This window comes from Ictidomys tridecemlineatus, chromosome X (assembly GCF_052094955.1).
Source record: "Ictidomys tridecemlineatus isolate mIctTri1 chromosome X, mIctTri1.hap1, whole genome shotgun sequence".
NCBI lineage: Eukaryota > Metazoa > Chordata > Mammalia > Rodentia > Sciuridae > Ictidomys > Ictidomys tridecemlineatus.
The window spans coordinates 71,706,169-71,719,025 of NC_135493.1; the positions used below are offsets into that span (position 1 = coordinate 71,706,169).

A 12,857-nucleotide genomic window follows, 5' to 3' on the forward strand; every position below is an offset into this window, starting at 1 on the left:
GTAGTTGAACCTTGAAAGAGAATATGCTGAATTAGGGGTGAAAAAGGAAGAATAAAAATTGTTTTGGATAACTTATTAATAAATGCTTATTTACAGCCATAACAATTATTTCTATTCTTCTCCATGAACACATATTAATAATATAATTTGGAAAAAAAAAGCTTAATACCCTTTCTTAAGGTCTTATGGGCATAGATAGCTATATAGTCTAACATTAGAGCAGGGAGCTTCAATGCCTTCTCAGAAGGTGATCCTAGTCCCCTCTGGAATTCAAGTTGCTTTACTTATTAAACGAGATATGCAAGTTATGATTCCTTCCAGCTCTTAACGTTTTCAATATGAATTAATTGTCTTAGACCCACCAACACCACTAGAGGGCACTCATACATTGGACTACGTTGCTGAGGTTTTCCTAGTATCTGAGGCAACTTACAGGTTCTTTCCCATCCATAGCTTCCATCCATAGCCTTCTGTTAGCTTCTGATAGAGCCTGCAGAGTGATGGTACCTGGTCTGAGGGGAAAAATGACAAGTTTAAAGCAGATATTTGCCCAAGGGAATGGAGTCTTGTGATCTAGGTTCCATCACTTCCCTAGGAAGTGTCCCATTGGCAAGCCACAGTCCTACAGAATTCTAAGTTTTCAAAAAGTAGTTTGTTTGTTTGTTTATTTATTTATTTATTTATCTGTATTTGGGACTGAACTCAGGGGCACTCCACCACTGAACTACATCTCCAGCCCTTTTAAAAATATTTATTTTGTACATGGTTTAAGTTGCCCAGGTTGTCCTCAAACTTGTAATCCTCCTACCTCAGACTCCCCAGTAGCTTGTATTATAGATGTACACCACCACTGCACCCAGCTTAAAAAGCTCTTTAACTAGAACAATAATGGAATGTTAGACAACAGTAACTCTCAGGACCCTGAGGGAGATGGTATCTTGGTGGTATCTTGGTGATTCCATGCCAGGGTTGAGCAAAGAAACAGGAAGGCAGATATTGAGATACGTCACCATAATACCCATGTAAAATGACCCTGTTGTGCTTCAGCCAAAGTAAAGCTCTTTGTGCCTCTTTGGAAATCAGTCACTTGGTCTACACTCTGCTGGGTGAGTATGTACACCACAGGCACATTCTTCTTTCAGAAAAAGAACTTTGCTCCTTCTACCACCTTAGATGTCCAAGAAACATTTTCAGTTTGAAAGATTTCAGCAACAGGAAGACTGGCTAAGCTACAGAGAGGAGGCCTTTTGGCTGAGAAGCAATCTTATGACGAATAACAACAATTAATATTTCTCAAATGCTTACTAGGTGCCAGGTTCTGTTCTAAATATTTTATATGCACAAACTCATTTAATTCATCCAGTCCATTCTGCAGTTACTATACTCATCATCTCTAGTTCATGGAAAGGGAAAGTGAAGCCTACAGAAGCTATCCAAAATCACAAAGCACATAAGTGGTAGAGAAAGGTTTAAACACAGAAAGTATGGTCCAGTAGCCATATTCTTAACCACTACACTATAAAGCCTCTTCTACATGGCAGTTGGTTTCAAACTCAATTATATTCTATTTACTTGCTAACTGCTATGATATGAATATCTTCCCAATACATATGTTGAAAAGTAATCACCCATGTGACAATATTAACAGGTGGGGCCAAGAGGAGGTATACACCCTTAAGGATGGGATTAGGAGCCTCATAGAAGGCTTCATGGAATGAATTCCTTCCATTCCCTTCATTTTGCCTTGTAAGAACACAATAATTGTTCTCTATAGAAAATGCAGAAAAAAGATGCCATCTTAGAAGCAGAGGTTTGGCCCTCACCAACCTGCCAGCAATTTCATCTTGCACTTCGGCTTCTAGTATTGTGAGAAACAAATTTCTGTTGTGTATATTATCCAGTCTCCAGTATTTTGTTATAGCAGCATGAATAGACTGAGACATTACCTATACCCAGAGATACCTCAGGTTTGTATATTCTTTATGATTTTTTTAACCTTCATGACCAAATTGGAAATTGGGATTGACCATACTATTGTAGACATAAAGTCAGCTTGCAATCTCTCTCTTGGTTCCTCTCACTTCTTCTATGATCAGATGAGACTTCTCTCAGAGGAAAAGAATCATAAGAACAATAACAACAGACCCTGGATAAGTCATTTGGCCTCTCTAGACCTTTGTTTCTTTATCTGTAAAGGGTTTTAGAACACATGAGCAGGGAGTTCCTTTGCAGTGCTGATATCATGGGATTCCTATTCTACCTACCCTTCCATGTCTTACTTCATTAAAATACCCCTTAAATGGAAAGCCAAGTAGCCTTTAATGCAGAATCAACTGAATACCAGAAGTTGGTTCTATATACAGAATTCTTCTGAGTTCACCTCTCTCTAAGAAACACTCATCTTTTGGATATATCTTGTGGGGCTCAAAAGTATAATGCTCTTTGTAAAGATAACTACTCATCTGAAATCCAAAGTCAAAAGGAAGGAAAACAAGCAAATGAACACCATACATAAAAGCAAACTGCAGAATAGATATGCTTTTAGAGCCCTCCTGGATTTCAGAATCCCTACTGGGGAAGTTGAAAAGTCATTATTTGTCCTCTCTTGACCTTATAGAGAGGAAACATTTGGAGATTATTGGATGTGACTCAAAGAAGAATTTAAAGAACAATATTACTACAAACAGAATGACAAAGTATAAAAAATACTAAGTTCTAACTGAGACTCTTCCACTAATTACCTTTATAATTTCAGCCCTTCCATCTAGAACCAAAAGGCATGTATGACATTCAGCAACAGAACCCCAGACTCTACCTTTTGAGTAGCTGTGTAACCCAAGTTGCTTAAATTTTTCATCCCCCTGGCTTCCTTTGTGAGCAGAGAATAACAGCAGCCCCTATCTTGTGTGACTGCTGTGAGAAATAAAGGTAATTATGCACTTAAATGGCTGAGAACAGTTCCTGGCACATAGTAAATACTTGGCAAAAGTTAGCAGCTGCTATTGTTGTTATGATTAAGACAGTCTGATGTGCTATGAGCTTGGGCTTCCAAAAACTGGTTAAAAAAAACCACTCAAATTTTAAAAGTTTACCCTCTTTTCCTGAAATAAAAAAAGGAACTTGCTGGGCACAGTGGCACACACCTGTAATCTCAGTGACTCAAGAGGCTGAGGCAGGAGGATCACAAATCCGAGGCTAGCCTCACAACTTAGTGATATCCTATCTCAAAAGAAAAAAGAAAAGAAAAAAAGCTGGGGATGTAGCTCAGTGGTAGAGTATCCCTGAGTTCAATTCTCAGTAGAAAGAAAGGAAAATGGAAAGGGAAGGGAAGGGAAAGATAGGAAAGAAAGAGAGACTCAAAGAACACTTTTCCTCTGTTCTTCAGGGAATATGAGCAGAGATATGTGATGCCTGCTAAAAAGCATAACTCCATTCCTTACATGGGATTAAGTACCTAGGAAAGTAGATGCCATACACCTTAGAAAATTTCACTTGCAGAGAGGTTCTCATCACCTATTCATTATTATCTCTAACACTCTATTTCACAGCATTTTCATTCGGTTTATGAAATATAATGGCACAAAATAACAAAGGGCAGGGGCTGTAGGTACTTACAGACCAGGGACTGAGGTCAGCCTCTCCATTTATCATGTGGCTTTTGTTGGGCAAATTAAATACTTAATATTTCAGTTAAATATTAGTTAAATTTTGGGGGTCTCTGTCTTCTCATCCATAACTTACGTTTAAGGGACTAAGTGAGAGATTTTTTTAAAGAATACAATATATGGAAACTAATATGACAGACTCATCAGAATTTCAATTCCTGGGATCTAGTCTCAAAATTCCTTATCATTCTGGGGAAGGGAAAGGATATTTAAAAATAAACACCCAAACTATTACTTATCATGAGCTATGCATAACACAAGGTACAAAAAATATAAAATAAAATTGGTCTCAGCCTCTAACCTCAGGGCCAAAGCCAAACTGCTTTTTGTCAGGGAGACTCTTTGCATGTAGCTTGTGATTTTTTTTCTTTTTTAAATTTGTTCTAATTAGTATAGCTTGTAAATTTAAACTGAAAATGGAATCAGAATAGAACTAGACAAGGAAAATTTTAACACTAAGCACCTTGATGCATCATAACCAAAGACACTATAGGTTCATAAGGAGAAACAAGAACCTGCAATCATTTTTCCCTTCTAACTAGGCTTGACACTGTCAGGAAAATAAGTGACAGTCTCATGGTTACTGGTAACTACATTTACTATCATAGTGATACTATTTTTAACAAAGAAGTCATATAGATACACAAATCAAAATTCTGAGAGTCCCATAATAACATCCCAATTTTCAAATAGGGAAATAGACTAGTAATTACTTATTCCGGGGAAAGAAAAGTGCCCTCATATCTTACTCTAATCTTTATGATTCCAGTCACTATTTTTGTTCATATATTATAATTCACCCATCAAGGTCCTTTCTAGCAAACTGAACATTTTTCTAGATTCTACTCTACAGACCAGAGACTCTATAGAGTCTATATTCTATTACTCAGATAGCAGATTAAAATAAAATGTAGAAACATGTTTATTCAGTCAAATTTTTGATCAGCCTCCCAAAGCAGGCCTTTTTCAAAAATAATGTGAAATACTTTAATTTTAAAATTGAAAGGTTAAATTCTCCTCCAATAAAATGGTTCAGATTCAGGGAAGAAAAAAGAAGACAACTGGAGAAAAATATTGGAACCAAAGTCTCAAATTTGCATGCCATGTCTTGCAAGTAAAGCTGACATGATAAACTATTCTAGTTGACATAAATAACTGCAAAATAGAGAAAGTCTACAACATTTTTGCACCAAGTGGGCCACAAGACTCCCCATGGTACCACCACCCTCCACCTAATCTGCCTTCCCTCAAAGATGTATGCCAATTAACTCATTTTTATTATGATGAGAGATTTTTAAGAGATCAAACTTGTCGTCCTATCCTTTTTGCAGCATCACCAAAGATGGAACTTTCACACGTGTGACAGCAAACTAAAACCTAGGAGTGATTTTCTTTTTTTTGCCCAAAACAGGTGAGGCAAATGTGCCTGTAGCATGTACAGAGAAAACCAGCTGTGGGCTGATCAAACAGGGATCTCTGTGAAAGGCAGACTGAAAAGCCGGCATGACACTCTGTTTTAATACACTTGCTCATTTGCATCAAGAAATGACAGAGGAAAAATAAAAGACCTCTCCAGGCTCAGCATCTGGCACATGGCAACATTGCCAATTTACCAGCATAACTTACCTCTCATTAGTTTCTATATCAAAACAGAACCTCTTGTCAATAGACTCTGTCTTCCTTCTCACGCAGTATTTCAGGGTTAAATCCAAGGGTCCCTGATATGACAGAAGGATTAACATGTAATTTTAAAAAATACACAGGAACTTCTTCCCCCTGCAACTTTCTTGGTGTCATTCAGAAGGCATCTGTGAAGGCAGCAGGAGCCATGTATAGACTCACTAAAAACCCTGTCCCTTTGAACACTACTTGCAGCAAGATGGCAGATGGTTTCTCCCTGCTCCACAAATGCATGGCTGAGATGAGAAAATGCTCAGGGCAGGCAAGCACTCTTTCCCAAGCATAGTGGATTAAATAGGAAACACAATATACATCACCCAAGGATAGTGTAGGAGAAATGGATTATCTAAATAGCATTAAGTATACAAAATAAAAATTTCATGAGACCTCTGTGTCAGGAGGCTGTAACAAGGTAAGTGGCTTTTGAAACCATCCTTAGAATGCAAGAGAAAGTTGAGCAAAAAACTTCATTAAAGTGGCAGATGAAAGAGGGAGGACAAACATTTCTGGTCCCTACCCCAGGCTCTTGAGGATGACAGGAATCATAAAAAAAAAAAAAAAAAAAAAAAACCTCTCCAATAATAGGATGAGTCGGAGAAAAAAAGCAAATTTATGTATTTGTTGAGGTGGCATTTGATGTTCCACATGTACAGAACAGTGTGGCTCACCTTAGTCTGTGGGCTTTTAAGCCACTGAAACCCACTGTGTCTACAGACTAAATCTTCCCTGTTCTATGTTTTTCACTTTTCCCTCAATCATTTCAACACAGTGTGTGTGGGGTATAGAAAACAGAAGTAACATTTATTATCTAAAATGTCCCATATTATGCTGGTAGTTTAAAACCAGCTTTCTTCACCACAACTATCTGAGAGAAGTGAAGTTCAGAGAAGTAAAATGGCTTACTTGAAGAAACCTAAGTTAATATAGTGGAAATACCAAAAAATTAGGAATCTAAGACCTAGAGTCATCTCAATTATGCCATTTGCGAGCTATGTGACCCTGGGGGAATTATTTTCCCTCTCTGAGTCTCAATTTCACAATCTATTAAATGGCAATATTTGCTATCTCAAATTCAGGAACATTGCCCAAGTACCAGATTTGTGCCTATGCAACATGCCATCCAAACCAGCCCATATATCTAATCATCAAATACATCTCTCTCATTGCACACTCAACCCCTTGCAGGTCAATACTTTTTGCTGTTCCTGTACTATAAACCCTCAACTCTAAATCTAATATGTCTTCCTTATTCCAATACTTGGGATGCTACCTATTAGTCTTTCAAGATGAGTGAAAGACTCATGTACTCACCCTCCCTCTTTAAACTCTCAACTACATTAGCTTCAATAGCATTGTAGTTAGGGGCCTATATCCTGCCCACCACTTTGGCCTCCCCCCACAAGTTTGTCCCATCAGTGCCAAAATACTCACTCACATGCATATCATGTTTTTTTCATGACTCTACAATTTTACATATATTGTTGTCTCCAGCCAAAGTGATTTTGTCTGTTTTTGCCTGACTAAGCTCTTACTTAGTACAAACTGCATTTCCGTTTTAATTTCCTCCAAAGTCTTTCCCCCAACCCCATATATTGCCCACCCCATTCTTTGCACTTTATATCAAACTTTCCTGTTTTTATGTCTAATACTCCCACTTGAATGAGAACTCCTCAAGGACATGGGCATTGTCTTATTCCTCTTTCTATCTCTAGCTCCTAGCAAATAGTTGGTGCTCAATAAATGTTTATGAACTAAATTATTGTCTTTGTCACTCTTTTGATAAACAAACTGAGACTGAGAAATACTTTAGACAAGATCAAAAAAGTAAGTAGATCACAAAGCCGGGATTTAAACCCAGTTTTGAGACTCCCTATGTAGTATTTATTTCTTCTACGTTGGAAGAGAGAGGATACAATAAAATACTATTTGGAAGGTGATCAGTAAAGTCAATGGTACAACACAAATGAGAGTTGATGGGCTGAGATATAGAAGACACTAGTAAGTGTTATGATCAGAAAAAAGGCCAATTCCTCCATCTCCAAATTGGAAAAAGAATACCTACTCCACAGTATTGCTGAGAGAGTATATGAGGCACAGAACAGAACATGTGTAGTTTAGTGTTTGGCACACAGCAAGTATTCAAGAAAGTGTTATTTTGGTACTATTATTATTAGAGCATCATTTACCTCTATTATTTACATTTCAAAAACAAAGAAGTACCAGGAACTATACCAGAGAATTAGCAAGAGGAAATCATTTCCAACTCCAATTTGAGGACATTGAACTAACTACTTTTATGCCCCACACCCCCACCTTCTAAATGGGAAACTAAGTTCCTCTTTGCATTCCAGAAAGAATCCCTCACTAAGACAGTTTATGCTGACACTATTGTGGTTTTATAAGAAGCCATTCAATGAAAAGGGAAGAGGGAAACAAAAACTAGGGGGGCTTACTCGCATCTGCCCAGGAGGAAATGAAAGTGGAGTCTGTTAAATCTATCTTAGACTTTGCAATATGTACATTCAAGAAGGAAATAAAAGGCCTAAATGGTAATACTGTCTATAAAAGGAGTTTGGATATCCAGGATTTGGAAAATAATATGTGTAGAAAAATAAAATACTGCAGGCCAGTGTTGCTCATAAGCACTTGCCAGTCAAATACATATCTAAGTTTTGACTGACTTGGAACAAATTCTGTGCTGCAACATGACATGAATTTAGTGGAACTATGCTGAAAGACACTTCAACAATTGTCAGGCTAGAAACTGAAGATTGGTTAGAAGTCATGAATGAGTGTTGAGAGCCACAGCCAAAGGGGCCCCAGCAAACTTCCAGCTGCCAGCAAGCTTCAGACTGCCCCAGCAACATCTAGCTGATTGGCTCCTCTGCGGTGATGTTCATTGGGCTGTTTCCCTGCCCTTCAGACTGCCAGCTGATGATTGGCTCACAGCTGCCCCAGCAACATCTAGCTGATTGGCTCCTCCACGGAGCTGCTCATTGGGTGACTTCTTTGGCTCTGCCCACGCAACCCAGCCAATCGGCCTCAAGAGGAGGAGGATTGTGGGAGGAAAAGGCTGGTGTGGGGGAGAGAGGCTTGTGGAAGCCGGTGGTGGCAGTTGGGCTCTGAGGGTTTTTCCCTGGAGCTGTTTTGTTTGGCGTTTGTAGTTCTAAAAATAAAGTTAGTTTCTTTTTGACAAGTGGCTCCTGATTTGTGCCAAGCCAGACTTCGGCATTTGGTGGCTCGCACGGGGAGCGACTGAGGGTAAGTAAACTGCTCGCCCCTGAGGGCAGGGCGAGAGGATGGGTGGCCATTCTAAGATTCCTCTTTTGTTTTGCTTCATTTTTGTTTTAACTTGCCTGTCCCTGGAGATGAGTGAGAGGGAAGAAAAACCACTCACATCTGGGGAAAAACTATTTGCGTTTGAGGAACAGATAGGGAGAAAGGACGGATGCATATGTCAGGAGGATAGAAAGGCTGTTATAATGATTTTGTGTGGTTCCCTTTTTATTGGATTCTGTCTCGGTTTTGTTTGGCGTCATCTTGCTGGGTTGTATTATAGTAGAAATACGGGATCAGCAATTAGTAAAAAACAAACCGAAAGAGTGTTAAGTAAATTGTTAGAGGAAGGAAGCTTCCCAGTAAAACCAAGAGCAGTCAGGGCATACGTTGATGTAATACAAGAATATAGCCCATGGCTTTTTAAGGAGGAGTTGTTAGATATATCACAATGGAACCATCATGGTGAAGATTTAAAAAGAATAGAAAAGAACAACCCAGGGACTCTGCCAGTTGGCACATTGTCATTGTGGACGTTGGTATCTAGTTTGCTTAGTCCAAAGCCTTCAGTTCAGACAGAGGTAGAGGAAGAAGAAGACATATTGATTCAAGTAGAAGAGGAAGTCTCTCAAGTTAGTCAGACAGAGGAAAAGATTCAAGTAAAAGCTCGAGCTAGTCAGAAAGAGGAAAAGATTCAAGTAAAAGAGAAGGTCTTTCGAGATAGTGAGACAGAGGAAGGAAGTTTAGAGCAGAAAAATCTATCAGGGGAAAAGTTAAAACAGGTGACTGCTAATAAGACCCTTTTGTTAGAGAGCGTAAGTGTCCAACCAACAGCACCGCCTCTACAGGAGACTGCTACTAACAGCATTCTATCACCAGAGGGCGTAAGTGTTCAACCAACAGCGCCACCTCTACAGGAGACTGCTACTAACAGCACTCTATCACCAGAGGGCATAAGTGTCCAATCAACAGCACCACCTCCATATGCTAAGAGACTCCCAACCCCCGCAGTTGATAGTTTGGATCCTGAGACAGGATCTCAAGTATGCCCTGTATTTGAGGTAGGAGGGCAGCGAACTTACCAGGGTTTAAATTTCAAATCAGTGAAGGAGCTAAAAGAGGCTGTAACAACCTATGGTCCTCAAGCACCCTTCACTGTAAGCTTGGTTGAATCCATTACCAACTTAAGCATGACGCCAGCAGATTGGGCTAGTTTGTGTAAAGCTGTGCTAAATGGAGGACAATACCTGTTATGGAAGGTTGCCAATGAGGAATTTTGCAAGGAGACGGCTAGTCGAAATGCAGCAGCTGGTTATCCTCAGAGAAATCTAGATATGTTGTTAGGAAAGGGACCTTATGAGGATCGGCAGCAACAACTTGCATATGATCCTGGTGTATATTTACAAATTGCTGTAGATGCAGTTAGGGCATGGAAGTCTTTACAAGAACCTGGAGGTTTACAAGGTCAATTATCTAAGATAATACAAGGAGCTAATGAACCTTACGCTGAATTTGTAGATAGGCTTATTCAAACAGCTACCAGAGTTTTTGGGAATACAGAACAAGCAATGCCATTTATAAAACAACTGGCTTATGACCAAGCGAATCGTTGGTGTAGAGATATCATTAGACCATGGAAACATGAAGATTTAAACACATATATTAAATTATGTAGAGACATTAATGAACAAGGGCAAATTGTGGCAGCTGCAGTAAAACAAGCTTTAGATGCCAGAGACATTAATGAACAAGGGCAAATTGTGGCAGCTGCAGTAAAACAGGCTTTAGATGCCAGAGACATTAATGAACAAGGGCAAATTGTGGCAGCTGCAGTAAAACAGGTTTTAGATGCCAGAGACATTAATGAACAAGGGCAAATTGTGGCAGCTGCAGTAAAACAGGCTTTAGATGCCAGGCCAAGAACATGCTACAATTGTCAACAAACAGGACATTTTAAAAGGAATTGCCCCATAGGAGGAGGGTTTAACAAAACTAGGTATCAAACAAGTAGAATACCGGGTATTTGCCCACGATGCCGTAGAGGGAGACATTGGGCTAATGAATGCCGTTCTCAAACCACCATAGAGGGTACTCCATTATATTGGGCTAATGAATACCGTCCTCAAACCACCATAGAGGTTACTCCATTATCAAAAAACGAACAAGGACAAGGTGTTTATCCACAATATCGTGGACAAAGGCATCGGGCTCCGTTGCCAAAAAATGGACAGGGGGCCCCAATGCTCCGGGGCCCCAAACCACAAATATACGGAGCACTGGAGGAACCCAGCAACCCCAGCAACCCCATCAGGGTAGTGCCCAGCACATCAGATCCCTCATCAGACAAACCAGAGGGAGCGCAGGGTTGGACATCTGCGCCTCCACCAAATCAGTACTAACTCCAGAGATGGGAGTTCAAATCATTCCCACAGGGGTAAAAGGACCTCTTCCCAAAGGAACAGTAGGCTTATTATTGGGACGCAGCTCTTCTACTCTAAAAGGACTTTTGATAAGTCCTGGGGTAATTGATTCCAATTATGAAGGTGAAATAAAAATTATAGCCAGTTCTCCAAAGGGTATATCAGTAATTTCACCAGGAGATAGAATAGCACAGTTACTAATAATACCAAGCCTACATGATAAATTTTCCAGTCATGTTGTAGAAAGAGGTTCCAAGGGATTAGGCTCCACAGGTGTAGATTGGGCTATGCTTTCTTTAAATTTAGATTCTCGCCCCATGCTAAAACTAAATATTCAAGGACATGAATTTAATGGGCTACTGGATACAGGTGCAGATCTTAGCATCATCTCTCGTCAAGAATGGCCAAAACATTGGCCATTACAACAAGCCACTCAATCGCTTCGAGGCCTAGGAGTGGCGACTAATCCCGATAGAAGTGCAATGCTATTAGATTGGAAGGATCCTGAAGGATGTGAAGGAACTATACAGCCATATGTATTGGATCATCTTCCCGTAAATTTATGGGGACGAGATGTCTTAGATCAATTAGGTTTGACATTAACAAATAATATCAATCAAAATGCACCCACTATTATGGCTAGACAAGGTTTTAGGAAAGGAAAAAGATTAGAAAGACAAGAACAATGTATAGCAGCACCAATACAAATAGATCAAGGAACAGACAGACATGGGTTGGATTTTCACAAAGGGCCACTGAGACAATAAAAATTACATGGAAATCAGAAAGACCAGTATGGGTTCCTCAGTGGCCCTTGACTAAAGAAAAGACACAAGTAGCCCATGATCTGGTCAAACAACAATTAGCGGAAGGACATATACAACCTTCTGTATCTCCCCATAATACTCCCATTTTTGTCATCAAAAAGAAATCTGGTAAATGGAGATTACTGCAAGATTTAAGAGCCATTAACAATAAAATGGTCATTATGGGACCTGCTCAATCGGGGATTCCTCAATTGTCTGCTTTGCCAAAAACTTGGTATGTTTTAGTTATAGATATTAAAGATTGTTTTTTTTCAATTCCAATTCATCCTGAGGATAGTCCACGTTTTGCATTTACTATCCCTGCACTAAATCATGAAGGTCCTGATCAGAGATATGAATGGAAAGTACTCCCTCAAGGGATGGCTAACAGCCCAACTATGTGTCAAATTTATGTTAACAAAGTAATCCAGCCACTTAGAAATCAAAATCCTGAACTACAAATATTTCACTATATGGATGATGTGTTATTGGCACACAAAGCTAAAAACACATTGCTAGAATGTTATGCCACACTTACAAACTTATTAAAAAATTATAATCTAGAGATAGCAATAGATAAAGTGCAATTAAATTTTCCAATTAATTATTTAGGAGTTCTATTATCCTCAACCATGGTCCGTCCACCAAAAATTCAAATACGAGTAGATCAACTCAAATCACTTAATGACTTTCAAAAGTTATTAGGAGACATAAATTGGATAAGGCCTTATCTAGGTATTCCAACAGGAGAATTGGGACCTTTATTTGATATCCTAAAAGGTCCATCAGATCCAAATTCACCCCGAATGTTAACGCCTGAAGCAAGAAAGGCATTAAAAATCATTGAAACATATATGGAAAATATGCATTTGGATAGAATTGATATAAGTTTGCCTTTATTATTTATTGTATTACCAACAAAAAATATTCCTACAGGAGTATTTTGGCAAGAAGGTCCATTATTATGGATACATTTATCTTATTCTCCTAACACTATTCTTACTAGATAT

At 39.0% G+C, this 12,857-nt stretch overlaps 1 protein-coding gene across 1 annotated transcript in view; it reads right to left on the reverse strand.

Moving 5' to 3' along the window:
- The window catches only part of Ophn1 (oligophrenin 1), a 383,470-nt gene that overhangs the window by 173,616 nt on the left and 196,997 nt on the right, over nucleotides 1-12,857 (reverse strand). Inside the window, exons 11-12 of the mRNA XM_040282142.2 lie at nucleotides 5,292-5,383; nucleotides 434-512 (exon numbers count right to left, since the gene is read on the reverse strand). Coding sequence (XP_040138076.1) covers nucleotides 434-512; nucleotides 5,292-5,383 — 171 coding nt within the window. The remainder of the gene's footprint in view (nucleotides 1-433; nucleotides 513-5,291; nucleotides 5,384-12,857) is intronic.